At 40.3% G+C, this 26,486-nt stretch overlaps 1 protein-coding gene and 2 long non-coding RNA genes across 3 annotated transcripts in view; 1 reads left to right on the top strand and 2 right to left on the bottom strand.

The window, feature by feature from the left end:
• Window positions 1-26,486, top strand: part of gpc5a (glypican 5a) — a 141,904-nt gene that overhangs the window by 73,367 nt on the left and 42,051 nt on the right. The window contains exon 8 of the mRNA XM_026165737.2: window positions 18,534-18,696. Within this exon, the coding sequence (XP_026021522.1) occupies window positions 18,534-18,696 (163 nt within the window). The remainder of the gene's footprint in view (window positions 1-18,533; window positions 18,697-26,486) is intronic.
• On the bottom strand, window positions 16,547-17,144 carry LOC145421757 (uncharacterized). The gene is made up of 2 exons (XR_013903131.1): window positions 17,022-17,144; window positions 16,547-16,936 (listed from the first exon to the last, which is right to left on the bottom strand). It is a non-coding gene; the product is annotated as an uncharacterized LOC145421757 (long non-coding RNA).
• The window catches only part of LOC145421738 (uncharacterized), a 39,662-nt gene continuing 33,395 nt past the window's right edge, over window positions 20,220-26,486 (bottom strand). The window contains exon 3 of the long non-coding RNA XR_013903114.1: window positions 20,220-20,357. This is a non-coding gene — a long non-coding RNA (uncharacterized LOC145421738). The remainder of the gene's footprint in view (window positions 20,358-26,486) is intronic.

Here is a 26,486-nt window from a genome sequence, read left to right on the forward strand (position 1 = left end):
CTTACCTGTGTTTGAACAATGTCTACCCCTGACAGAGGGTGTCAAACATAAGGTCCAGGGAACAGAAGCAGCCTGGCACAGACTCCAATCTGTCTTTGGAAAATATGACAGGGAGCGTAAATAATTTGGGCATTCATACTATAGCACAGTAATTAAAAAAACAGATAAACTATTAAATAACAGAAAAGTTCCTGCTCTCTCTATGACAATATAAGCTTCTGTTTTTTGTTTGTTTTGTTTTTTTACAAGGGGTCCAAAAAATGGACATTTCCTGTGAATTTACAGAAACTTTCTGTTTATAATTACAGGACGTTCTGGGCAATGAGCCATGTGATTTTTTTTTCTGTAATTTTACACATTTTTTAAAATTGAAGCCCAAAGAGTCGCGCTGACAGATTTCTTTCTTTTACCATAGCAGAGTTTCTATATCACATGGAAAATCTAGGACAATTAAACTATCTCAGAGATTAAATGTGCAGTTCAACAGGGGAATTAAACTGCACATTTGAAAGGGGAGTGTCAGTTGTCTGGCCCACTTAAGATCAAAGTGGGCTGTATGTGGATCTTGATATGAAAGAAACCATCTATGTCCACTGTGAACGACCATCTTTGAACAGAGGCGGGGTTTACGACACCAACTGTCTGCCATCTATAATCCAGTTTTGAGATCCCTTCCCAGACGCCTTAACGCCCACCCACATCCTGGGCCTTTTGACCTCAGTAAATCACACGATAGGATGGGGCTAGATTCACAGTGGGTTAACCCGAAACCTTGGCTGATTGTAACCTACAGCCATTTTCACACCTTGGCTCGTGTAATTAGGTAGAGGATCAATAGGGGGTCCATGTCCCTCTTGGGGGGACACTGGAATAGAGCTTAAATCTGGGACTCTTCCTCATTTGACCCTAGAACTGAAGAAGCTTCTTGGATGAGAGTTGAAACATCTTCAAGCAACTTAAAGAAGTCCAGAGGCTTTTCTTTCCAAGCTCCTTAGACCTCTTCATATGAAATGAATTTGACATCTCTAGTCTGAAGCTTAAAAAATACATTTTGAGATTAGTTTTGCGTACAGAGTTAGGCACCATTGCAGCATCCTCGTAAAACGATTTTTTTTAGCATGCACAAGCGGTATCCACTGCTCTCTCATCAGCTGTCACAAAGAGGCATTGAGGTGTGCAGTTCACAGTTTTGAATGAAATGCTTTGAGAGCTATTGGATGGCTTCTCTTAAAATGTGTTTTAAAGTTTTGTGTCCCCCTCAGTATGAACATAAATGTAAAAACACATATTGGGCCATGTTTGCAAGTTTATGGTGCAAATAAAATGTAAGCAGCTCGCCTCATGTGTAAACATCTGGGATACTTTAAAATATGCATCTACTGCGTGACCTGTATGAGACAGACTGCTGAAAAACGTGTTGACACATCACAGCCTACTTTAGATCTGCGGGTCAGCGTGAATCTGATGAACATAATTTGTGCAATAAAATGTTCAGACAACTCTGCCCACAAACGTGTTTCTTGGAACAAAGCTTCCTTTACTCGCTCAGGTGTTTCAAGAATATCGACGCTGACTACACAGCACACAAATGTTAGCAAATCACAGATGGCACCGAGTCCCAGGGAGTATGAATAGAGTATGAATATCCAGATAAATGCCTGACAATAAAAGTTTTTCTGTTAATTAAACAGAGTTAAACACAGACGCCTTTTTGTGTTTGCTGCTAATAATATCATTTTCACTGTAAAGCAAAAAGTCTTCCACTAAAGTGTGAAAACAAATGCTGTTATCGTGATCAGCAAGAATTTTCGTGACATTAATTAGTTTGCTCGTTTGGCTAAGCGGACCATAAACTAAAGTCTGATTGCAAACGTGGAAGGATGCAGAGGGAAAGTGCGTTTGTGACTTTCTCCAAAAATGTACATGTTTGAACAGATAAAGCAGAAGTAATACAGAAAGCAAAAGACGCCTCTTGATCAGCCTCTTGGAGACATCAGTCTCCAGTAATTCAGGACAAACTTGGCAACGCCGCTTTGGCCCAAACACCGCCGCGTTCCAGCTTTGAAATTGTGCTGCCAGTTTCCCCTTTACTTTTGCTTCCTAAAGTCAATTTTAAATTGGCTAATTCTGGATGTTCCACAATTGTCTGGTTGACTGTGATGGCTGTTCAATAAGCAGTTTTATGTGGAAAGGAGAGCCCTTGACAGTCTGATTTTTGTAGTTAAAACCTACTCGTGTTTAAATACAACATTTGCCCTTCTGCACACGCTCTGTTCGCCAAGTCTTCGTGGTGTGTGCCAGCACAGCCTCCGGCACATGCAGACAAAATAAAAATACAGATTCTGTGCTGATGCAGCAGGGTAAATGCTGACCCCTGCCTATTCGTGTGTAGTCACGATGGGTACCATCTACATCAGTCCTGTTTTTAGATTTTTATCCGGCTTTGTTTCAATGAATTCAAGATATGAGTAAATGAACAAAAAAACAAGAAGAAAAGACCCTGCACCGACACATTTAGTAAAAGTTATACTGAGTCAGACTAATTCTCAATGGAAGTGCTTTATTATTGCTTCATATCAGTTAAAAATAATAACATATCAGTCCTTACGCTTTCTTCTTACTGCTTTCCTGTATGTAGAGATTTCAGTAGCTACAGTACAGACAATATTCAGACATTTTTCACTGAGATTTACTACTGAAAAGATCTTGAAAAATAGAAATGCTAACATTGTTGTTCAAATAGTGATTGCAGCAAAACACGATGTGTATAAAAACTAACAATGGCAGGAGACTGAACAGCCATTCAGATCATCTAAACCAGCTTTCTGACTGCAGAAGCTTTAAACGCCTTGAAAATACAGTTAGCACATATCATGGCTGTAACCTGTTTTTTTTTAAACTTGGTACTACAAATCATATGTTAGATGAGGTTGGATTTCAGTTATTCATGACAGTAGAGAAGCTTCTAGAGAGTTTATTTTAACCCAAACGATGACATTCTCAAATCTATCCAAACAGCGACAGAAAACCAAAAGGTCTCCAAAGTGTCCAGACTTGAATACAAGTCTCCAGATATAGATTTTGATTTAGACCCTTACTCCTCCCTTTTCTTCAAAGCAGGGATTTCATGGGGATTTTTTTGTTTTTTGTTTTTTTTTACCCCTCAGCTGCAAGAGGTTTGTGGGGAATTGCGGGTGGCGTGGACATCCAAGATTTTGAATACAATAACCCGAGAATAGGGTGGCAGAGGATTTCCAAATGACACCATACGTGCATCAACTAAAAATCTTAGACCAGTGGTGTCCTCGAGGCCTCAAGGTCAAGGTCGGAGGTCGAGTTTTCTGAAAATCAACGCAGGATTTCGAAATTCAACAAATACTCAAAATCTACTAAAAATCTTACATGAGTTTGAATCTCAGGCTGATTTTCCAACATTCACCTTGAATTTTCACATTTATATCACAGGTGGATCTACTAGGAGGCTAAGGGTAGCACTGGCGGCTGCCAGTATTTTATTTTACACGGTTGTAATGCACAGTTAGTGCAGCAGAGAATCCATCAGTACAAACCAGTGTGATGCAAAAAAGGGGCAGATTGGTTAGCAGTCAATTTGAGAGGAGAACGTCAGTGGAGATGCACATACAAGGTAAAATGGATGTAAGTGGTCAATCAGATACATAAAGCATTTAGCTAGCAAAATCAGTTAATAACTAATCAATCAGAGTGCATTCTGCCTGCAGCACCCGCCACAGCCTGTAATTTATTCTACCAGCCAAGCTAATTGATATTTTTTACACAATAATTCCAGTAATCAGCAGAATTAAAAACCTGTTGTCAAGCATGCTTTTTCAGATATTTAACTGAGAGACATGTTTTCCTTCATGTTCAGCAGTGTGGGTGTTGCAGTGCTTTTTAAAAAAGGAAAGAAAATACTCAGTTAGTCAATCTATGGCACAACCACTTCAGTCAACTTTGCTTTTTAGTTTTATCAAAGTCCTTCTGGAAGTAAGCCTTGCCACTCAACACCTATCTTGGAACTGCCTCTGGGCAGTTACTTCAGGCTAACGAGACCAGGCCCCTAAATGAATGAGGGAGTGAAGCATTACTGGAGTTTCAGTGTTGACCGGGCTGTAAAATCTGCTTGTATAGAATTACAAGTTCAGTCTCAAGGGAAAAAAATATTTTGGAGACTTTTCCTTAAAAAGCCTTTTTTATTCTTACATGTTATCCTTCTACTGTGCATTTGCAAAGCTTTATTTATGGCTTGATTCGATGTGCATGTCATCTCACCAGAGTACTTGGAAAGAAACCTTACCTTTATTCCCTTATAGTACCTATATCATTAATACAAAACCATCCATTATACAGTTAAACATCACCTCTGCGCTTGCATCAGGGCCACATGTTTCCCACTTTGGGTGTTGTAAAGCACATTATTGAATTTTTGCCATAAATTTCCCCTACTGTGTCTCCGCTTTCAGGATGAGAACTTGCGGAAATGAGCTGTCTTTTATGTTTTCATGGAAACTCTCTTGTTAGGGAGGCTGGTTGGTACAAATGTTCAGACAATCACACTTAAAATGTTGAGCTCGGACTTTCTGAAGCAGTAAATTTGTAAGAGAGCAAAATGGCATCTTAAGGGCTTGTGCTTTTACTTCTGAGAAAGGAGAAATATGAAAACTGTGTGTTTTCGTAGTAGTCGGCAATGGAGGAAGGTAAAACTTTACAAATGATCTTGTATCTAAAAACTTTAAATTATACATCTGGCACGATTCATCTAGCAGCTTGTGCATTCACAATCCTTCAGTCTAGTTATTATCATCTGGCTGGGACTTGATTTGCAAATGGGTCTGATTTGCAAATAGTTCTGATTGGCATGTCATTAGCTGCTGAAGTGCGGCACAAGTGTCAGCGAGAGTGTATGACCTGAATTGCCATCAGGCGTTCATTTTAAACTGTCAGACTTTATTTCTCTACCATTTCATGTTATGAGCATGCAGCATGGTTTTACACACCAAGGAGTGCTAAGAAGTGGCTGCGATTCACAGCCAGTGTGGCTTTTTAAAAAGGAGACTTGGTCCTGGGAAGGATATTTGGGTTCATATTTCAAATTCAGTCACTTTTAAATGCTGATCCTGAATTTCTGTGTGTGTTTGTGTGTTGAGGGATGAGTCTGTGACCAGCAGAAATATCAATTATTTATTGCAGTGTACAAACGAGTGGCTGTGTGCACACCTGCATATCCACTACATAAAACAGCATTATGCAAATCATTATAGCGGGGGTTAACTTAATATGATGAAACTTGTCTTAAAGTATGCACGTGTGCAGGTAAATCCCAGAATCTCTTTTCTAGAGAAAGAAGGAAGTGTACACTGAAAGGCAAAAGGTGGCATTCTATTATCTTTAAAGACGCTGCTGTTGGGCATTTGTATGAGGATAAGAGTGATAGCCATGCAAATGTTGATTTTCATGTTTTCCATCTACATATCAGAAATGTTTTCATTCATCTGCCCCTGACCTTGACTAACCAGAGCACAGAAGCTTCCCCAAGTTTCCCTGGGACCAAATGGAAATATATCATTACTATTCTGCACCCGAGACCGCAGAAAACACAAAACGGCAATGCATCTATTGACAAATTTATTATACAATCTGAGTGTACAAACTCTAGATTTCATCATCTTGCTCATCAGCAGCTCTTTCCTATGAATTATTTGTGGGCTCCTCTCCTTCCTTGCCTGTCCTCTCCTCTTGATGTGGTAAAACCCATCAAGAATCTATAAGTAGGCTCTGTCCCAGTGTCTCTCAATCAAAATCAGGGGCAAGCAGCTCCTCACCCACTCTGCTGGCTGAATTATTTACCAGCCATTGATGTGGTGGTTGACCAGCAGTTTTGCTTCTGAATTATTCATATCGTCTCTCCTCTTAGGAGAGGAGGATTAACGCTACGAATATATTCACATTTTATTTGTTGTGCTCCTGAACGCGTATACCAAAATGCAGCATCTGAAAGTCCGGTTTGGGATTAAACCCAATCTTATTTATTACCATTATCCTCAAGTCTCAAGATGATTTATTTTTAACACAACACATCCACTTAATTCCTGTTGCAGCTTACGAAGGAGTGTGTAAAGTCATAAATGTCGTTACTGTGCAAGTGTGTCTTAATTAGAGAAAAATCCCAGAACCTGCAGGATAATGATTTTTTTTTTACCCACACAAGGTGTTTAAAACATTCAAAGACAAATCCGGCTAAGCTGCCTACACGCAGATAAGTTTATCTTAAGTGAATGTATGTGATTATAGTTTAAGCAACAGCAGCATAATCCTCTTCGTGCACTTGGACATAGGTTGTGAAATTCAAGTTCTGCAGCACAGCAAAGTCCAAAATCACACATGAATAATTCACATTTTTTAATTTTAATTCACGTTCATACTAAATTTTAAGAGCCGCCTCTCAATTGCGTTTGTGTGTAGTTGATTTGGTTTGTGGAGGAGCACGTTCTGCAAATACAGTGTTCATTTCAAATATAGTGACCTAATGCTGTCAGCTACAGTAACAGTGCTTATGCTTAGCTTTTAATTAAAGCTGAACTGTTTTCTGTAACAGATGTGAACGTTTAGAACAGCTAACAAGTAACTGGACAATTTATTAGGTACACCTTGTTCATATTTAATCCTTCACCGTGCAGCAAGGTGTTGACAACATTCCTCAGAGGGCCTAAAGTGTGGCGAGAAAGTGACCTGCACATCATCGCAGTAGGATAGATCAATGCTTTCATTTTGTTTTCTGGCAAATTCCTATCCTACCATCTGAATGTTGCAGCAGGAATCAAGACTCGTCAGTCCAAGCAACATTTTCCCAATCTTCTGTCGTCCAATTTTGGTGAGCATGTGTAAACTGAAGCCTCAGTTTCCTGTTCTTACCTGACAGGAGTGGTAGCCAGTGTCATCTTCTGCTGCTGTAGCCAATCTGCTTCAAGTTTCGACATGTTGTGCTCCCAGAAATTATTTTCTGTATATACCTTGGTTGTAATGAGCGGTTATTTGGGATATTGTTGCCTCTCTGAATGTCTGGCCATTCTTCTCTGATGTCTGAGCCCATGAACTGCAGCAGTTTCTGAAATACTCCTGCTTGGCACCAAGAGCCATGTCACATTCCAAATCGCTTAAATCCCCTTTATTACATATTCCTAAATGTACTTTAGAGGGTCATCTTGATCATGCCTACATGAAGTGAATCGCTGTCATGTGATTGGCTGATTAGATATTTGTGTTTAAAAGTGGTTATCAGGTGTACCTAACAAAGTGGCTAAATAAAGCAACTTAATAAATAAATAAATAATGCATTCTCAGTTTGGCAGCAGTGTCTTTTTTTTAATTTAAGTTGACTCATAGGAGAGCTTAACTTGAATGATAATATTCACTTTGTAGTCTAATATCTGCTCTGACCACTCAATCGCTGACCCGCTGCCTCTTTGTCGCTGATGCACTTGCTCTGCATAAACACACTGTCAGCGCCGCTGCTGACGAGAGGAAGATGGGCGATGACAGCGAGCATCTCGGGAGCCGACTCGCACACTGACACTTTTTTTTCTCCCCCCTGCTCCGACTGGCAAAAATGATCATTGTAAGATCTCTTCCCCCACCCTCTATTTACAGATAGCAGAACATGTTCAAAGGGAATACTAATGAGCTTAAAAATCTGCACAGGGCTTGATTCATTGCTTGGATGTCTGAAGGTGTGATTCATGTTGCCATATGACACCCTGCACCTCTTTAGGAAATGTACCCTGCACACGAGAGGCGATCTGGAAATGAAATGCTTTTAGTTGTCTGTGACAGTTTACCTGAAACTTTGAATTCTTTGGCAGTGTTTTTGGGGAGTGTATGTACTTTGGTCTGTGAAATGCAGACTGAGTGGTTGTGTAGGCAGGATAAATATAATGATAATGCCCTAACATTTACAAGATGCTGTTACATGGCAGTCACCTCTTTCCATTACTGTAGATGCAGCTGAAGTGCGTGCCTTAATGGTGCGAGGTCACAAATTGGAGTTGACAGCTGAGTGAAAATTGACAGCATCGCGGTGACATTTTCTGCTGTCTGCATAATGCTCGCTGAAACCATGGTTTCGCTGTTTAAAGACGCCGCGGGTCAAACAAATGAAACTACAGTCAGAGTTTAATTAGTTCTTATGTTTTATTTGTTTCAATTGCTTCAGTCACATTTACTCCAAAAGCAGATGCCAAACAATACCCATCTTAATAAAACCTCACTTTGTGCCAGATAGTATAACTGAGTGATACTTCAGAAAATGCAAATGAAACTCTGAGCTGCATGCTTTAGGTACTGTTTTAGTTTATGTATGTGTGCTTTTTTTTCTTTTTTTTGTAGCTTTTTTTTGGGGGGGGGGGGTTGTTTGTGGGAAGTATTCATTATTCTCACTACCTGTGGGGAGAAACTGTCTTTGAAATAGCTGCTGCTTGATTTAATGCTTCGGTAGCGTTTTCCAGATGGCAGGAGTGAGAAAAGTGTGTGGGCTGGTTGACTGGTGTCCTTGATGATGCTCTGGGCTTTCCTTATGCAGCAGGTGATGAAGATATCATAAGCCCATCATAAGTAAGTGTGTGCCAGATTTTTTTATGATTTTTTTTGAGGCAGGCTTTACTGTGTTTAGCAGCAGTTTTCAGTCCTGTCCAGCTGAAACTGCCAATATATATAGTGCGATGTAGCCAGTCAGAGTACCAAAAGCTCGGTTCCCATGCCAACTCGTTTAAGTCACCTTACGACTTCGAGTCTTTGTTGTGATTTTCTGAGCTGGTGGAGGAAGCAGCTGGCATTATGACAAAGTTTGTGATGTGCACTGTGGCGAGTTTGGAACTTAATGCAATACATCAGGCGGCCAGGACTGTTTTAAGGGCGGGGAGTGGAGGACGCTAAACACAGTGAAATGTATGTGTGCCCAGTGCTGTGCAAAAGTCTTGGGCCATCCGTCCTTCCTTTAGATTTTGCTATGAAACTGGGAATAGGTACAGCACTTTACATGTATACAGATACAGCATATAAGGCATAAATGGCGTCTGTACAACTGTAATGAGCTTGAATATCAATATTGCTATGACCAACTTTATTCTGAACTCTTTTATGCAAGCTTTCCTGTAATTTCTTGACGTAGTTTTCAGTTCTTCACACTTCTGAAAGGACATTGAAATGTCTTCCTCGGATGTTGGCTGCCTGTTGTTCCATGACCAAGCTTCCACTGCGTTTTACAGATGCCTGAACACCCTCACTGCAGGAGACCTGTGGCCATCGGTTTTCAGTCGAGTTCTTGTGCCTTTTCTCCCTGCTTCCCTTCCTTAAGAATGACTTGCACCCTTTCACTGAGGCCATTTCTGATGAGGCTTCAGTGAACAGTAGACGGACAGCTGAAGGGCCAAATGTGTCTCTCAGGTCCTGGGTCAGGTCTTTGCTGGATTTTCTCTCTGTTTTTTTAATGACTTGACTTTCAGATGCTTTTCATCTTCTGTAGATAGACTTCTCGCCAAGTTTTCAGCTCTTTGTCAATCACGATATGGTAAAGCTGTGTTATTCTTGGAATTTTTATAGATTCGACTAAAGAAAGGGGAACAAATGATGTGTTTTTGTGGCAGGCTGCTAGTGACAAAGTGCCTAAAGATCCAATTTAAAATGGGCTCTTTGGTAAGTTTTCTGTTCTCTGTCGACACAATACTGTTTTATCTGTTGCGCCTTCTTTATGCTTGAATGATACATGGCTCAGTGTTAAGTGGCTTAAAAACAACCGTTCCTCTGATAATGGTCACGTACAAGGACCGGACTAAAACTAAGTAAAAAAGGAGCCAATGTCCAAAAAACAAAACAAAAAACAAACCTTTGAAAGACCTGCAGGATGCCCGCAGAAGTATTGCTCAGACCACGTTAAAGAAATCAGAAGATAGTTTAGCCATTGGATCCTTGGCAAACTCCTGTAATACTGCATATTTACGTTATTATTAAATATATTATTAAAACCACGGATATGAAGTTATTAATAGTCATCGCTATCATGTTGTTATAGTTGGGAAATCTTGTTTCATGTGGCTGTTACTTTGACACGCACTACACGCACTCTCTGCCCAATAACCATGCCCCCGATGGCAGGCAGCACCTCCCATCTCCTCTGCAGGAAACTGAACCACCACTCAACAGTTAAAGGACACAAAGTGTGTCCGAGGCAGTGACCCAGTCTTCATGCTCTCCATAGCCCAATCTGATCAAGCACCCGTGGGATATACTGGGGCAAATCCTTTCCATGGAGGCTCCACCTGGCAACCCACTGGACCCAAAGAATACTCTGTTAATATGGTACCAGACACCATGGGACACCCCTGAACTCCCCAGGCTCCAGCTGCATTTTTTTTGGTAGAACAAGAAAAAACAAGAGGCAGCTAAACAACCCTTCTTCATCTTTTGAGACTGTACACCCTCAGTTTCTTTCTGTGCCTCTTCTTCTTCAATGAGAAAGACGCATGGAAAGTTCTTCCCACCAGAGATGTGAGCGGAGGAGTGGAAGCAACAGACAAATGAGGCACCCTTGCTTCTGAGCTGTCATTTCAAAAGCAATGTGACAGCAATGTGACAGCAGTGTGACATGTAGCGCAGCTGTATCCTATGTTTATTGTTTTGTCACAGCCTACTGCTGTATTTTATCTCCGATGTCAGATAAGCATAACAGTGTTCATGACACTTGTAGATCCAGGCCTGCTTTTAATCAAATGCACAATGTGCCTCAGTGTGACACGAATGTACAGATGTCGTGCATTTTTTAAAACAATTACACAAACGCAAACGTGGAAAGGCACAAAGATCATGAAGTAGATCACCCTAAATAACTGAAATGACTTAAAAGGAAATATTTATTGATAAATTCGTCTTCCTGCCCCTATTTGGATGTCCCATCTGTGTGTCACATGCCTTCTTCAGATAAACGGTTTACATTTGTGAAGCATTCAACTGTCCATCCTCCATCACAGCTCCTGCAGGCCTCTGCTCTCCTTGCTCTTTTCTCCTCCAGATGCATTTTTAGGTATTGAGACATCCTGTGAGGTGGTGCACTCAGATTGGTTTCCAGTTCACAGGGCTCATCGGTGTATATATCACTTTGGGGAAATGGGTGAGAAAATTTGCAGCCTTTCCCAGCTGACATAGGGCCAGAGGCAGGCTACACGCTGGAGAGGCACATCAACACGCACAGAGAAAGACCGATACACTCTCGCATCTACACCTGCAGCCAACTTGGAATCATCAATTAACCTAACAAGCATTTCCTCACATTTGCATGTTGGGTTAGGTTTTGCTTTAAGGCTCACAAAGACGATATTAACATCCCGATGTTTAGCAGGTACGGTCGCGTGCCAGGCCTCTGATTAGCATTGAAGCTGGAGGGACTATATGGCCATAGGGTCTGAGATGTAAGGTATGGGAGAAGGTCACATTTTGACCCTATGATGACGCTGGAGGATGGTCCAGCGATCACACCACTCTTTAAAATTCAACCTCAGGGCACAATGAATATTGGTACCAAATTTAATTAAAATCCATCCAATATTGATATTTAAGCCCTGACCAAATTAGTGGAGTTACTGACAGACCCTTATTATCATTACTGGAGCTTTAAGAGCAGAATTTTAATCTACCTTGTTTGCATGTTGTTTGTGATGTGAGTTTCTGAATTCTTTGCGATTTGTGTTTATATTCCCCACATATGGATGTGTAATAAAAACAAAAGGAAGAAAGACAGGCAGACCGTGCACGATAAAACTCCTCATAAATGCAATTTAAAACTCAGGGCTTTGAACAGGAGCTGTGTGGTCACCGCAACAGTGAAAATATGTTTCATTTTCTGCTGCTTTTCTAATATTGATTGGTTTGTAAAATGCTTTGGTAAGCGAGCGGTGGATGAGCCTCGGTGTCACCGAGGTGTTGTTTTGCAACTTGAAGATAAAAAGCCATTTCTAAATCACTGCATGACTGTGCTTGCACTGGCCTCTGAATATTGCGTAACACCAGTTTCTGTCTGAAGGCGCCAAAGCAAATGGTTTAGCACAGAATGGAGAGTGACACAAAATCCCACAAATAAACAAACCAGGATTAAGAATGCAATAATCACAGTCTTCGCTTTCCACCTCGCCATCCCATGTCCTCTGATATTTTCTGCCAATCTTGAAAAACGTTTCACTGATTTTGAGTTAAAAAAGCAGAGCAGAGTTACTTTACTCCGCGAGTTCAGAACGCCACAAAAGGAACTCTTTCTTCTTCTTGTTTTTTCTTTTTACCATTTTGCTTGGCAGTTAAATTATCGCTAGCCGAACTTCTGTCTGTGACAGAATCCTATTCGATGCAGCCACTCTGGGCACAGCTCTCTCCCTTTGAAATAATAGCCTTTTACTGTACAGTGTAACTTAGGATCATAGCACAGAAGCCAAACATTGTACCTGTTTTTCAAATCAGCCAGTTACCTTAAAGAAATGCAGGCTTACAAATGAAGGCGTGAGACTTTCAGAAGGACATGATTTTTAAAGACAGTCGTTAATTATACTGGTTAATTAGACTGTGAGATACTGCAGATTTCAGTATTGATCCAATACTAAGTAAATACAGGGCCATTATTGTACCAATACCAATACCAGTGCTTCATGGTTTGAGATGAATCACCATTAATTTTCTAATTCTGAACATGTTTTGATGATCACTAAATCACAGATTTATCGCGCTAGTATTGATTTAATACCGATATTAGTGTTGGCATCGATACCATTGATATTCGGATTGATCCGCCCACCTCTAGTTAATTAAAGTAAGTAGCGATGGATTCACGAAGCAGTGCTAAATCTGATGTAAATAAATGTCCAGTTTTCCTCATGATTCAGGCTGTTATAAGCAAAAGTTTGGATATATTTCATATCAGGAAGCAGCAGGTAAAAATTCTGTAATTTAGCTAGTTACAAAAAGTGTTTGCAAGCCGTGGTGAAAGCTGTGACCTACTGGGAAGCCCAAACGTTTCCATGTAGCACACTTTAATAGTTTTTTCTAATTTCTAATTTCTTCTTGTTAATAAAGTGGAATGGTGTGTGGATTTGTAGAAAATAATTTTATCATTTTTACCGGCTCTAAATAGTTGTGCAGTTTCCAAAGAAAAGGGGGAAAAAAGGCAATGAATTGGTGATACCTTTGTAAAGAAAAAAAAATCATACAACGTGTGTAGTAGCAGAGTTGCTTCACACAAAGACAGTTTTGTTTGTGCATAGAGTCCTTGATATTATTTGGTCATTTCTAACTCTCTACACACTCCAGTAACAGCCAGAGGCCTGCCCAAGGGGGGCTACCATGGGTTAGAGCGAATCCAAGCACCTGTCTCCCAGCCAGTGCTGGACAAAATCTCATGTCATTCACAGAGGAGAGGCTAATAACACTGTTAGGCAATTTGGGCTCACTTCATTGTATTTCAGAAAGAACAGCGTCGCTGTTCAATACAATCCAACAACGCAGGGCAGCTATTTTCCTGCACAGGAAAAGCAGAAGAATCAAGTAGCCTGCTGATTGACATTCTTGGTCAGGCATGATGAATGTTTCCTCAGCTGAAGGAACAAATGAGTTAGCTGTGAAATATTATTAGCTTATAAGGCTTGATTCATTGATTAGCGCCGTTTGGGGAATCGAGTCACCTGCCAGTGACCTTATAAAAACCAAATGCACATGCTTTTGCACATCAAAAGCACATAAAACGTGAGAGTGAAACTCTGTCGTACAGGAATAAAGATGTCTATAAATAACGAAGCAAATTAAGCTACTTTCATATTATCACTGCCTGACCTTAACCTTTTTATATTTAGCTTTCATCTGAGTCTTATTATTTTCCTATCATTGTCTTACAGCAGGCTATAGCTGGCAATATACAGTCATTGTGGCAGCAAATCCCATGAAAAGACCAAAACCAGCTTATAGCTGCAGGCTAGTGTATGTTTATTTAGGGTCAGTCAGTCTCTCAGCACTTTCTGACTTTCCTATCCTGCTGTGGCTCTCAGCTCATACCACCATTGGGTCTTTTTGAAGTGTATTGATGTCTTGAAAGCACAGCTCATGAATATAAACTCTCATTACAAAAAAAGTGAGTTTCCTGAAAAACAGAACTTACAGGGAGTGGAGATTTTTGGGCCTTTTCTTTTTATTAGTGGATATAATGTATGTTTGCAGAACCAGGATGATGCATATATGGGATCAACTTAAAATCAATACTGTGGTTATCTGTGTTAGCTGTGCAAAAGTCTTGAGCCACCGTCCATTTCTTTATATGCTGCTCCCAAGGAGCCAGACTGGTTTCTCTGGACATTGAAAAGAGTGAAAAAGCAGCCAGTGCTGTCCTTATATTGTAGAATAATTTTATTGTTTGATAAACCACTTCTTAACACTAACTTGTGAATCAATCAAGCATCAAAAGACACCTGACTCAAAGGACGATCCAGTGTTGTGTCTTTAGCAAAGAAACGATTAAAGTAAACCATTTTCTTTCACAAAAATACAGATATTGTTTCTTTAGTTGAACCTTTGAAAGATCCCAAAGAGTTTTGTAACAACATGGTGATTCCCAAAGAACTATTAGCTGAACACTTGGCATATCTCAGCATGGTGTGCTGCGTGTCCTTGAAAAATTACAGGAAATGGGACAAGTGGGAGACAAAAGAATAAGTAGCAGGCCTAAAAAAGAAAGAAAACTTCAAGAAATAGTAATAAATAAAGCAAAAACCTGATGCAGGCCCTGAAGCTGATCCATCTACTGGTCATCAAAACTTTATCAGAAATGGTCTCAGTGAAAGGGAGGCTTTCTAAAGGACCGAAAACACAGAGAAAAGGCTGAAGTACGCCAAATTACACCCGAACTAGACTGATAATAGTGGCCACATGTCTCATACAGCGAGTGTGTACAGCCAAGATCTGTCATGCATCATTTTTTTTTCAATCAAAACATAGATGATAACACAATTTGACAAAAATAAAATGTTATATATGGACCAGCAAGGTGAGCTTTTTCCAAAAACTGGACACATGTTGGGACTGTGTGTAAAAACTGGGGAAAAAACAGAACGAAAGGCATCGAGATGCCTGAAGATAAGCATTCTACAGAATTGTCGAAACACTGTTTTTGTCTTAAATACTGTATTTGCATACAAGTTTCCACATGTTTCACTGCACCTGTTTCCCATTTCCTTAGTAAAATGTAAAGAAACCAGGTCTGGCTTAAGAATTGCACTGTACATATAAAATTAGGAAGTGTGCACCAGCTAGTGTGTTCTAATCAACAACAGAAATAAGATATCAGACACTAGCTTTGCACTTCATGAGGAAGATCAGTATATTTTGTAACAGGTTTTTATCTTTGGCTAACAGTACAGAAAATGTGTTGCTTATTGCCTTTATTTTTAGTTTCAGGCCCTCTGCAGTTTTTGACAAACCGATCAATTAGAGTAAACTGTGAACAGAAAAGTTTCTGCAGAATACAGAAGTGACCTGAGACGACTGAAGGTCATGTGTTTGAATTCTTCCGATTATGTGTAAGAAAGCAGTTCTTTTCCCTCTCAGCCACACACATGCACACATGTTTATGTATATATAGACATTAACCTTTCAACTCCATGCAGATGATGAATAGAATCTTAAATCTTGAGTCGTGTATTGTTTCCCATGTGCAGACTAATTACTGCTGGATGCTGTTTCCTTTAAAAATGGGCTCCGAGTTGACAGCCTTTGAACTCCACATAATGAGCCCTCAAGCAGTGCTCTGCCTCCTTCAGATTCAAACCTCCAGACCAGGCTAATTTCAGGCAACACAGAAACCCATTATTCTTCATAATCTATTAAACATTTGGCCATATTTCTGACATAATTAGAGAGAAAATCATGCTAATTACACACATGGAGGGAAAGCTTAGATTTTCCAATCTAACCTGTCACCAGTCAGCAGATGAGACTTCAGACCAGCACACGCATGTCCTGGCTCAGCCTTCCCAGCAACTCTGACTCCTTCCCTCTTCAGCCCTGAACCACAGCACTAACTAATTAGCATAGACACTACCTTTTTGATCAGTGCACACACGGACTCAGGCACACATACACACACACACACACACACACACACACACACACACACACACACACACACACACACACACACACACACACACACACACAAAAATCGTTCTTGTTTCCAGTGACGCACCATGAATTTAAATGAACCAATTAGCGAATGCATTTCCCCTGGCGTTGGGTTTCTGCTGCACAGCAATGCATCAGAAAGGTTAGCCTGCAGACCACTGCGGCCAAGGAGGACGACTGTCATACACCTCATATATGGATTCTGTGAAGTGTACATCATAGCTGATGGTGATAATCCCTGAGTAAACAAATAAGGACATTTTACTATGTATTTATTCATTATTAAAAGTATTTCTTTTTAAGAGATCTTATTCAAAATCAGGACGCTGAAAAATTCAGGGCAGAAGTGTTTATTTACAAACAAAAGTCAGCTGCAGTGCAGTCGCTGTGGGGATTCATTGTTTCTTTATGCATTTCTTTTTTTTAAACTGGAGGATTCAGGCTGATTGGCAACATAATGAGCAACTTCTCACATTTTTTCCCATCTTTTTGTCACGGTATGGCATGGCAAACCGTGGAAGGAGTGGGGAAGGAGGACCCAGGCGTGGTGCTCTATGTATAAACAGTGCGTTTATTTACAGTGTGCAACAAAGTAACAATAAATCCCCGTGTTTTCCCAGACTCCCGTGTCGTGTCTCTCCGTGAATAGTCCGTGTCTCTGTGCTCTCCGCTCCCGTGTCAGCACCCCCCGGTGCTCGCTGCTCTCGTGTCTTCCACGCTCCTCCTGCGGGAAACAATAGACGCAGCCGTCAGGACACATACAACTGCGGGCATACACACACACTAACTCAATCAACAGGACGACTAACGTGGAGCCTCAAGGAAATGATCCCGCGTCGGTGGGAGCTCCAACTCTCTCCTAAGTAGCTCCCCCGACGAGGCCTGATCAGCAGCAGGTGTGTGACTTCGGGTGTGGCCAGTCCCTCCGCAGGGCCACACCCCTCAGGCCTGCAGGTGGCCGAGCTCCATCCTCCAGGCACACCCGCAGACATACACACCCATACCTCGCCTAAACATATGAGTGGGACACAGACTAGCACAGCACAGAAAAACACACACATATGTACACGCACAGAGAAGGGGAAACGACACCAAAAATACATAATAATAATACAGGTCCATGACTGCCCAGGAGTCCTAGGTCGCCCAGTCCCAGGACCCTGACACTTTTCTTTACTTCACAACAACCTACATTACCGTGCAAAAGTCTTAACTGACTTTCATTTCTTCATATTTTGCTAAGATAACAGCACTTGCAGTGTGTCCTGAATCACTAAAAATGAAGCCATTCCCAGTCAAATTGGTATGCTGGGTCTATATCTCACAGTGGATTTCTGTCAGATATAGATTTTGTGTGTCTGAAGTGCAGCCCAAAACCATGACACTGCCTCCACCGCACTTTAAACACAGCGACAGACACCAAAGTTATTATAGTGTTGTGTTTTCTAATCAGCTGTTATTTTATTTCAGTTTGGTATTATTATTTGTGTTAAGATTTGTTTTGGTTTTTGTGAGTTACAGAGTTAGTTTTTAGTGCTTTTAATTATTTTTGTATTAGGGGCATATGCCAGTTGCAAGATTTAAGAAAATCAGTGCAGGTATTACAATAAAAACACGGCCGTTAACTCACAAACATTTGCATCCAAGCCTCTGTGATAATAGATTTTACCAAAATAACAAAAGCTGAAACTATTTCCTCTCTGTATTTTTGATTTTAGTTTTCTGAGTTCATCAAATCCTTTTTTTTTTAAAAGTTCTAGCTAATATCTTTGTTCTAGGTAACTCATCTAGTTTTTAGTCTAGTTTTAGTTTACCACTTCTTCTTTCGTCCTCCACTTGTCCAGTTTTTTCTCGTTTTTTAAGGACATGCTGGAGAGACTACAAAGTTTTCAGCTGACAGCTCTCTGAGAATCACATTGGAAATGATTCTTTGGCATTTGTTGTAGGTTCGGCTAAAAAAACGGGAAGAAATGTCTTTTTGTCTAAAGATACAACTTAGAATTGTACCGGCTTCATCTTTTGAGTTAGGTGAATGATTCATAAGTCAGTTAAGTGGCTCAATAAAAAAAACATTCCTCTGAGAATTGCCAATTTTTAAAGACAAACTTTAAAAGAAAGAAATCGAGAGAGTCTGGCTCTTTTGAAGAAATATGTAAAAAAATAAAAGGTAGCTCAAGATTTTTTCGCATTCCTGTTGTCTATACTGTCATAATAATACATACTCATAGATACCTAGAGCTCAAAGTGAAAGCATTCCAGTTCATTTCTATATATTTTTTCTACTAAAAACGTCTAATTTTGTCTCTCTCTTTTTCAAAAAGCTGCTGCAGGGAAAGTCGATCCCTAAACTGGGCTCACTGGATCAGATTGAAACAGGAAGCGGCGATGCAGAGGGGCGGTACAGCGGGGACTGTGACGATGAGGATGGTTGTGCCGGTTCAGGTGCTGGTGAGGTCAAGAGGAAAGTCTCCAGAGTCTCCAAATGTAAGTCGCTCCCCTCTGTAACGTTGTTACTCATCCGTCATCACACGAGCACCAACATAAACCTGACAAATAAATCTAATAAAGGTTTCATAAAACAAACAGACTGAATTGGGTGCAATGTAGCACCTTTATGGAGTCATACATATGTCTTCATATGCCTTTCACCTTATATGAAGGACACATTCATTTATGCCATTTGTCCGTCTGCATGTTTAAAGTTGCAGGATTTTAACAGGAAAGCTATTTTTTTAATGAGCGAAACCGTTCAAAAGCGCAGTTGCATAACACCATATTTCAATAAGACTTGCTCCACTCTCCACTTTATGACAGTAATAATAATAGTCATTAAAGATAATAGTTGCTATGGGGACATTATTGTAATCAAGGCCTGTTACTTTAAAAATGATTGCTCCTCAGTGGATCACTAACCCCTGATGAATCACAACTCTCCTCTTCTTCTTCTTTTTTTCTTTTTTTTTTAACCTTTTACACTCTCCTCTGCACACAGATTCCTCCTCTCCTCTCCATCAAACATGCTAACAGCCTGATTAATCTCCCCTCTCTCGTTTTGCCTATGGCGACAATAAGGAAAAGGGAGCAGGAGGGGTGGGGGGTTGTCCAAACAAGCCATTCTGTCCGTGTAAATGTTTCCTCTACTGCTTGTCAGTCTGGCTGGAAGCTCTGGGCTGAGAGAAGCTGCTTAACAATCACTCATCTGAGGCTGCAGGGAGGCTCTGACATTTATCACCCATTACAGCAGATCCGCCCTTTACTTGTCATAGGCCAGATTAGCCTGTCCACCATATTTATGACCTGTCTGTCTGACCTCTGTCAAGCATCTGTCCCCTGCCACCTGACCCTAACACAAACACTGTGGATTCCCCCTCCTGAACCGCACCACCTCTGGTCAGTCAGTTATGACTTCAAGTTTTTAGTTCTTCTCTTTTTCCCCCTTAATGATCTGGGGTTTATTTTTCTTATTTTTAGGTTCTATTGTTGTGTAAAATTTAGAGTTATTACAAATTACAAGCCAAAGATAAAGCAGCTAAAAACAAGAATTTTCCTAAAACAACATCAACAACAAAAACAGCCAGTCCAAAGCTTTTGAGGCTATAAAATGATCCAAATGCTGATTCATCTCAAGCACAAAAAAAAGAGAAAAAAAAAGTGTAACACATGGGGTTGAATCCAAAACACCTCTTCAGCTTGTAGGAGTGAAAAAAGGTCACTGGTAAATAGGCAGCCCACTATTCACTGAATCATTCTCCATTGTTTGCCGCTAAAATCGAGACAACAAATAAAACATAACTGGAGACACAGGTTAATGGATATGTGTTAAGTCCTCATTTGACCAGTGATATGAGAGTATTAGTCATGAATGAGCACGTTACAGACGAGCTGGGCTGCTAATGCAGTGAGCAGAAAGAGTTTTCCTCCCTCAGCACACACGACTGTCATGTTGCTGCAAACGGTCTGAACCTGTTGATTAGAGAAAAGGATTTGTCTCTCATAATTTTTTGATGGTTCTTGGTTTCTGCCAGTAGAGCCTCCAGTTGTTCGAGCTGGCTCTGCAGGTCGGCGAGGTCGCCGTTGAGTCTGCGGTTCTCCGACTGCAGTTTGGTGAACTCGGCGTCCTTCAAGCCCTGCGACAGACTGGCGACCTGTCCATGGAAGCAAATGGATGGATGGATGGAATTTATAAAGCTGTCGCAAGCTTATAATAGTTTTGCGGTAACCAACGGCAACCAATATGAAAATGCCAAAAGCGCGCCGTGCCTCGTCTGGCCTCTTGAGCGATCCGAACCCCCACAGACTTCCGTGCTAATATGTCAAACTTTACACCAGAAATAAATGTGTGTACAGTTTAACTTGTTTAAAAGAAAAAAAGTTCAGTTCTTTTTGGCTTTGTATAAATATCTGCTGCTTCTGTTTAGTGCAGTGCAGATGTAAGCAGATTGGTGAAGACGCAGTCAAACAGCAGAGGCTGACTTCAAATTTCTGCAAAGACAGAGAGCTGCAGATTCAGCTGAGAATCCTCTGAAGGTTCATCGCTAAGGACCGCCTGTTCGTATTATCACATTTTTTTCTCACTTTTTTTTTGGTCCCTGAGTCTGATGTGCTACAGTGCTCAGCTCTCACTTCAGTCAGAAGTTTGTCTAAGACAGACTGTTATCAGACAAACTTGTAGTACAAATGGGAATGAGCTATGTTGTTATTTCCAATTGCTGGAAAGCTAGCATGTTAACAGTATTCTCAATGTGTGGAGCAATTCATTTAGCTTTGCTTGCTGCTGGGAATACAATTTTTAGTTCTGCGAAGCTGCTACATCATGCCGGAGCTACAGAGTTCATAAATTGGCTGCCACGAGGTTAAATCACAGTGGTTTAGATACACTATTAATGAATGCTGTCGGTTTTTATTTGAGTCCGTGTGCAAAAGTTCAGAAACAGAAAGCCGCAGAGATGAAAATACAATATTAAACTGCAGAATCAGAAACAAATACAACCAAAAAATATGCACCCAGGTGAAATCAAAACTAATGTTCATGTAAAATCTCGCCAGCAAACGGAGCTCAGAACTTGGAGTTATGTGAACTTGTTTAGAAATTGTTAAAATCTCACAGCGAGCATGTGAGATGCCAAAAAAGCAATCAGAAAAATAAATGATTTCTGAATATTTGTAAGAAACTAAAAATGACTGAATTCCTGTTTTTATACCCAAATTGGAGGCACTCTGGACATCTCTGGGATTTGAGAGGGTGATTAAGCCTAACATTCAACCTCTCAAACTAATTTTTCTGCCCATAAATGCAAGTAAATAACAGTAATTTAGCATCCTAATAAAAAAAAAGTATTTTACTACTTGTTCTGCTTGTAAAACTGTAAATTGGAAATTTAATGGATAACAACATTAATCACCAATACTGTTAATTTAGGGCAACTGTGGTATAGTCCTTACACCGGGCCATGGTTGGTCTAATAAATTTGTTAAGCAGTGTAATGCTGTGGTTTGTGTACTAACCTTTTTTGCCCACTGTTTCTACAAACCATAAAAGATGCAGCATATAATGCACATGTTTTTATAACGAGTACGCCAGCCTATCAGAGTAAACTGTCACATTGAAGTCCTTGAGCGTCAGTTCAGAGCTTAAACACCATCTATAATTTGATTAGATTTCCTTCTCTGCCATTATTCATAATCCAACCTCTTTGTGTCTTTGATTTTTATCAGCAGAACATGCTGACGATAGATCAGCGTGATAAGGAAATCAAATGGGATCAGCTCAATACTGACAATAGGAGCTTGATTTAAGGGATTATCCTCATTATGCAGAATGACTGCTTTGTGAAAATGTTACGTATGTGACAAGAGGTGACGGTGTGAGCGGAGCGGCGCATTGTTCGAAAATCTGAAGGATTTTTGAATATTTAAGTGAAGCATTATGTTCCAGGTTTCCATTTTGGAAAGAGCAGTTAGCTGTGTCTGGATCTTGGTGTATTATGTAAAGCACACGCTGAAAGAGATGATTGATTCACTTCACCCTGTTCAACATGGAGGTGCATCGACTTCTCACAGCTCATTGGTTAACACCGACTCTGAATACATAGAACATGTATTCACAGTGCTTCATGTTTTGTTCCCCACATCGAGTCCTGCTTTTACAGTTGGTTCACACCTGCTCGTTTTAAACACACATGCACACACACATCTGACTTTTAGTCCTTAATTAAATTAAATTAACATTTGATGCTAGTGAGTACCTCAATTTAAAAACCATTGTAAGATCAAATTGTTGTGTATTGCAGCTGATTGCAGAGCATGTCAAGCATCATAACTACCAATTATAATATTGATAATTGGAATACTCATTTAAAAAAAAGCTGTACTTTACACTCGCACAAAGCACGCACAGCCACAGCCTGAACCGATGCGGCTCCACAGACACGAGGTAAAACTCTTTTTATGTTTTTATTGCACGAATTCAGATCTCAGAATAATTGAACCCCTTTACGTTCCCCAAAAAAACAGCAGGAAGACTGATTCCAGCTTTGATATCCAGACCTTAATGTCTCCAAATGAGGTGAAGTCGGAGACTCTAACGGGCACCTCCTGCAGCCTTTCTTTATGAACACGATGAGATCATTATACACCTCGGTTACTCACATAAGAACTTTTGCCTAGCTTGGATTTGGATATAATAAATACAGTTTTGCAAATGTAGTCATTTAGTTATTATTCATCACACACTGCAAAAGAACAAGCAATGTTACAGTCATGCTCCTGCCTCTGTGCGGCTGCATTGTAAAGTATAATTTTATCATAATCTCCATCTCCACAGGACTGACACTGAACGGTTAAAGTAGCCGCTAGGTGGGCAGCTCCTGACTCATCACGGTGAAAACTGTTTGCACCTGGTCATGTCCCACTCAATGCCATCTACAGAAGGGGCAGTTTAATAAAAACACAAAAGCAGCAACACAGAAAACTGGTGATGACTGGTAAATAATGCTCTTCTTTTGGTGCAAAAAGCACATATATTTCAGCTATAAGCCAACCTAACACTTACCAACAGTGTTTACCTTTAACAACTGTGAGTAATGTTTCAGACATGAGTGTTATTTCTCCCTTCACCATCTGTGGAAAGGGCTTCTTGTGTCTAAATGTGTACCCCCTAAAAGCTGCTTCCCTCTGAGTCTTGGTTTGCTGGATAGATCTTGCCGATAGAACGTTTTAGCAATGCTTTTATCTACTTCGGCTTTTGCGTTCACATGCTGCTACCCTCAGGAAAGTTGTATGAAGAATTGATGTAGTTCGAATGAATACTGGAATTTGCACATGTTGACATATGAATTGAACCACAAACTGAAACTTTTACAACAAAACTAAACTAATTTTTGCTGAAAATGTGACATTACAATCTTGTATGCCTGGCTATTTTCTGCTAACACTGTAGGCGATGGGATGACTTGCAAGCTATGCTAGCTTGGTGCTAATATCACTTTGCTATGTACTGATTGTTCCTTGTATTGCATGCTTCAATACATGCTGTTTTTACAGAGAGCCCTGCAGGGCATGCTTGGATATTTCACAGCATAATGGAAAACCCTGAACCCTGTTGCTAGAAGAAAAATTCTTTTAAACTGAAGTTTGCGTCCTACAGACTGACATGTAACCCCTGTAGCTTTGGACAGCTAACAAGGTATTTCTTGCAAACTTATCTGCTGCTTTTAGCTGATTACAACAGATCCATTCTAGGCAAAGCAGCAACAAGGGGCTCGTCGACTTCCTGGGATTCAAAACTAATCTTAGAATCGGATGACCTTTAAACAATACCTGCAGCGGAGAACATCTGTGAGCGTTTTTGTGCTCCTATGCCAATACTCAATAAGAGACCTCCTATCTGGCCTGGAATAGCTTAGCAGTTAGTTCAGTCAGACGAGTCAGTGTGATTGCTTGCAGCGTGAATGCAAAAAGACAACTGTCAGACGCATTGGCAGCAGGAGAGACACAAATCGATTTCTAGCAAATAAGCACAACGAGAGGAAGGGAAGCGGCTCCTTTAGCGTGACTCTTATTAACCAGTAGTGTCTCAGCAGGATAACGTTCAGCGTTATCTGAGCTCATACCACTCAGGCCTGTGTTAAATGACTGGGAATTACACTAGCTGTTGTATCTAGAACTCCTCCACTATCTAATGTTAAGCGATAATGGCCATAACAGCAGTCAACAGGGGATGAGCACACATTTAGTAAAAGCAATTTTCCATCATGCTTTACAGTCTTGTATATGTTCCAGCTCTTAAATGAGGGATCTGAGAGATAGAGAATTACATCAAGGCCATTTTGTCGGACATACAGTATACGGTAATAGGGCGATCACAGTGAGCCCTTTGGAGTTTCCTACCAGGTCCAGCAGTACTTGGCTGCACCTATTATAAAGATGTTTATCCTCATTACAGTATGAGATCAAATTAGGTAACCTGCTGCCTCCTCTGAGCTGAATATAATGGGATCAGAATCATTTGCACAAGTGTTTCTCATAAGCTGTTGACCAGTGCTCTTCACCGCGCGGACTCCTGGGTTGCCTCATCATCACTCAATTAAATTGACCTACTGAACTAGTCTCTGCTGTTACATTTATCTGTTTATCTTCTAAAATTTAATGAATTTTTAACAATCAAGTCATTATTCGACATCACTTGTATATTTTACGTAGATGGACTCAAATTCACAGTGTCCTTGGTTTATACTCCTGTAGTTTTTAGTTCAGATTGTGTTGAATGTGATTAATATTGAGGAGCTGTAACATGACAAGGTTTAACTTTTGGACTTGACCTGTAAACCTAAATTTGAATGTTTTGGTATCCTAATAAGTGATCCTAATAACGTAGATGCTAATGAACACAAACAGGCCCTCTTTAACTTTGCGGTCAGGAATCCATCACCATTATAGCAGCAGCTGGGTGCTGAAACAATCCACACCTACTGGCTGAAGACTAGAAACAGAGCTGCATAAATGAACCAGTTAAATAACAAGAGACTCTCAGTCTGACTCCCAAGTGAGGACAGTAAAGATCGTTAAAAATCTTGACAGGGCAATGGCACAATCCAGCTAGTATGTGCCGTGAAAATTCCTGTCAGACATCAGAGTCTTGAAGTTGAAGGGACAGGTGTGTCAGTGCAACCACAAAGCTCAGTGGGGGATAGAAAACAACACCAGAGGCTCAAAGACGCAGCAGCTACTGAAGACAGAGACAGAACTGTCACTGCAACAATTTCAAGCTGAAACAGATGAACTAGAATACAATCTGGATTAGACAGTGGTGGTAGAAGAACTCACATCATACACTGCACTGCAATAAGACTCAGTTTACATAATACCCTGTTGCAGGGCTTATACTTAGAGTATAAGCCCTGCAATAAAAAAATATAACCTTAGGGAGCAGTAGGCAGAAAGTTAGAAAATGAGGAGGAAAAAATTAAAATACAGCAGTCCTCCCGAGGCTTACGTCTTACCTATCACTATGGTTGAATAATAGACTGTAAAGAGGTAGCTGCCGGCAACCTAGCCCAGGAAGTTGTGTTTGTGGCTATTAGGTAGCTAAATGTTACCTTCAAATGTAGTCATCAGCTTACATGACCAGGAGAAGAAGAATCTAATTTGAGACAGTCACCAACTTCACTCCATTTCTCAAAGTCAGTTTTCATATCAACATATTTAATTGCTTTTAATGTCAGACTGTATTTAGGACTCTCTCTCTTTCTTTTTTTTGGGATCGGGTAAGTCTCAATTTCTGTTTTTGGTTGTTTTGCTTTGTTAGGCAGTTGTTGCCCTTTTTAATTTTTTCAACAGCCAACTGAATTTCTTCCTCTCTGAAAATACATGTGATTGGTCAGACTCGTTAAATCCTAAAAACAGAACCAAGATGAGCTACAGAAGTCTTGTTTCCTTCTCTAAGAATCATAGTACCAGAAGCTTAAGAGATGGTACCAGTATAATGACATGATTTACTATTATCACTGTAAAAGCTAAATCCTTATCCCTTCTATTTAAACGTTTAACATGCCATTGTAAATCATTGACTTGATGGTGGGAAACTATTTATGTAAAATGTTAACAATGTTAATGTTAACAGGACTACATCAGCTTACGGTAAGTGTTTATATAACGTTAGTCATTGACTAACATCAGACACTGATTGCACAACAGCAAAGCAACTGTCTCAAATAAAATCTGTGTTTTATTATAACAGCACAAAATACTTACCCCACCATCTCACCTTTTTTTTT

Source organism: Astatotilapia calliptera, chromosome 1 (assembly GCF_964374335.1).
Source record: "Astatotilapia calliptera chromosome 1, fAstCal68.1, whole genome shotgun sequence".
Classification (NCBI taxonomy): domain Eukaryota; kingdom Metazoa; phylum Chordata; class Actinopteri; order Cichliformes; family Cichlidae; genus Astatotilapia; species Astatotilapia calliptera.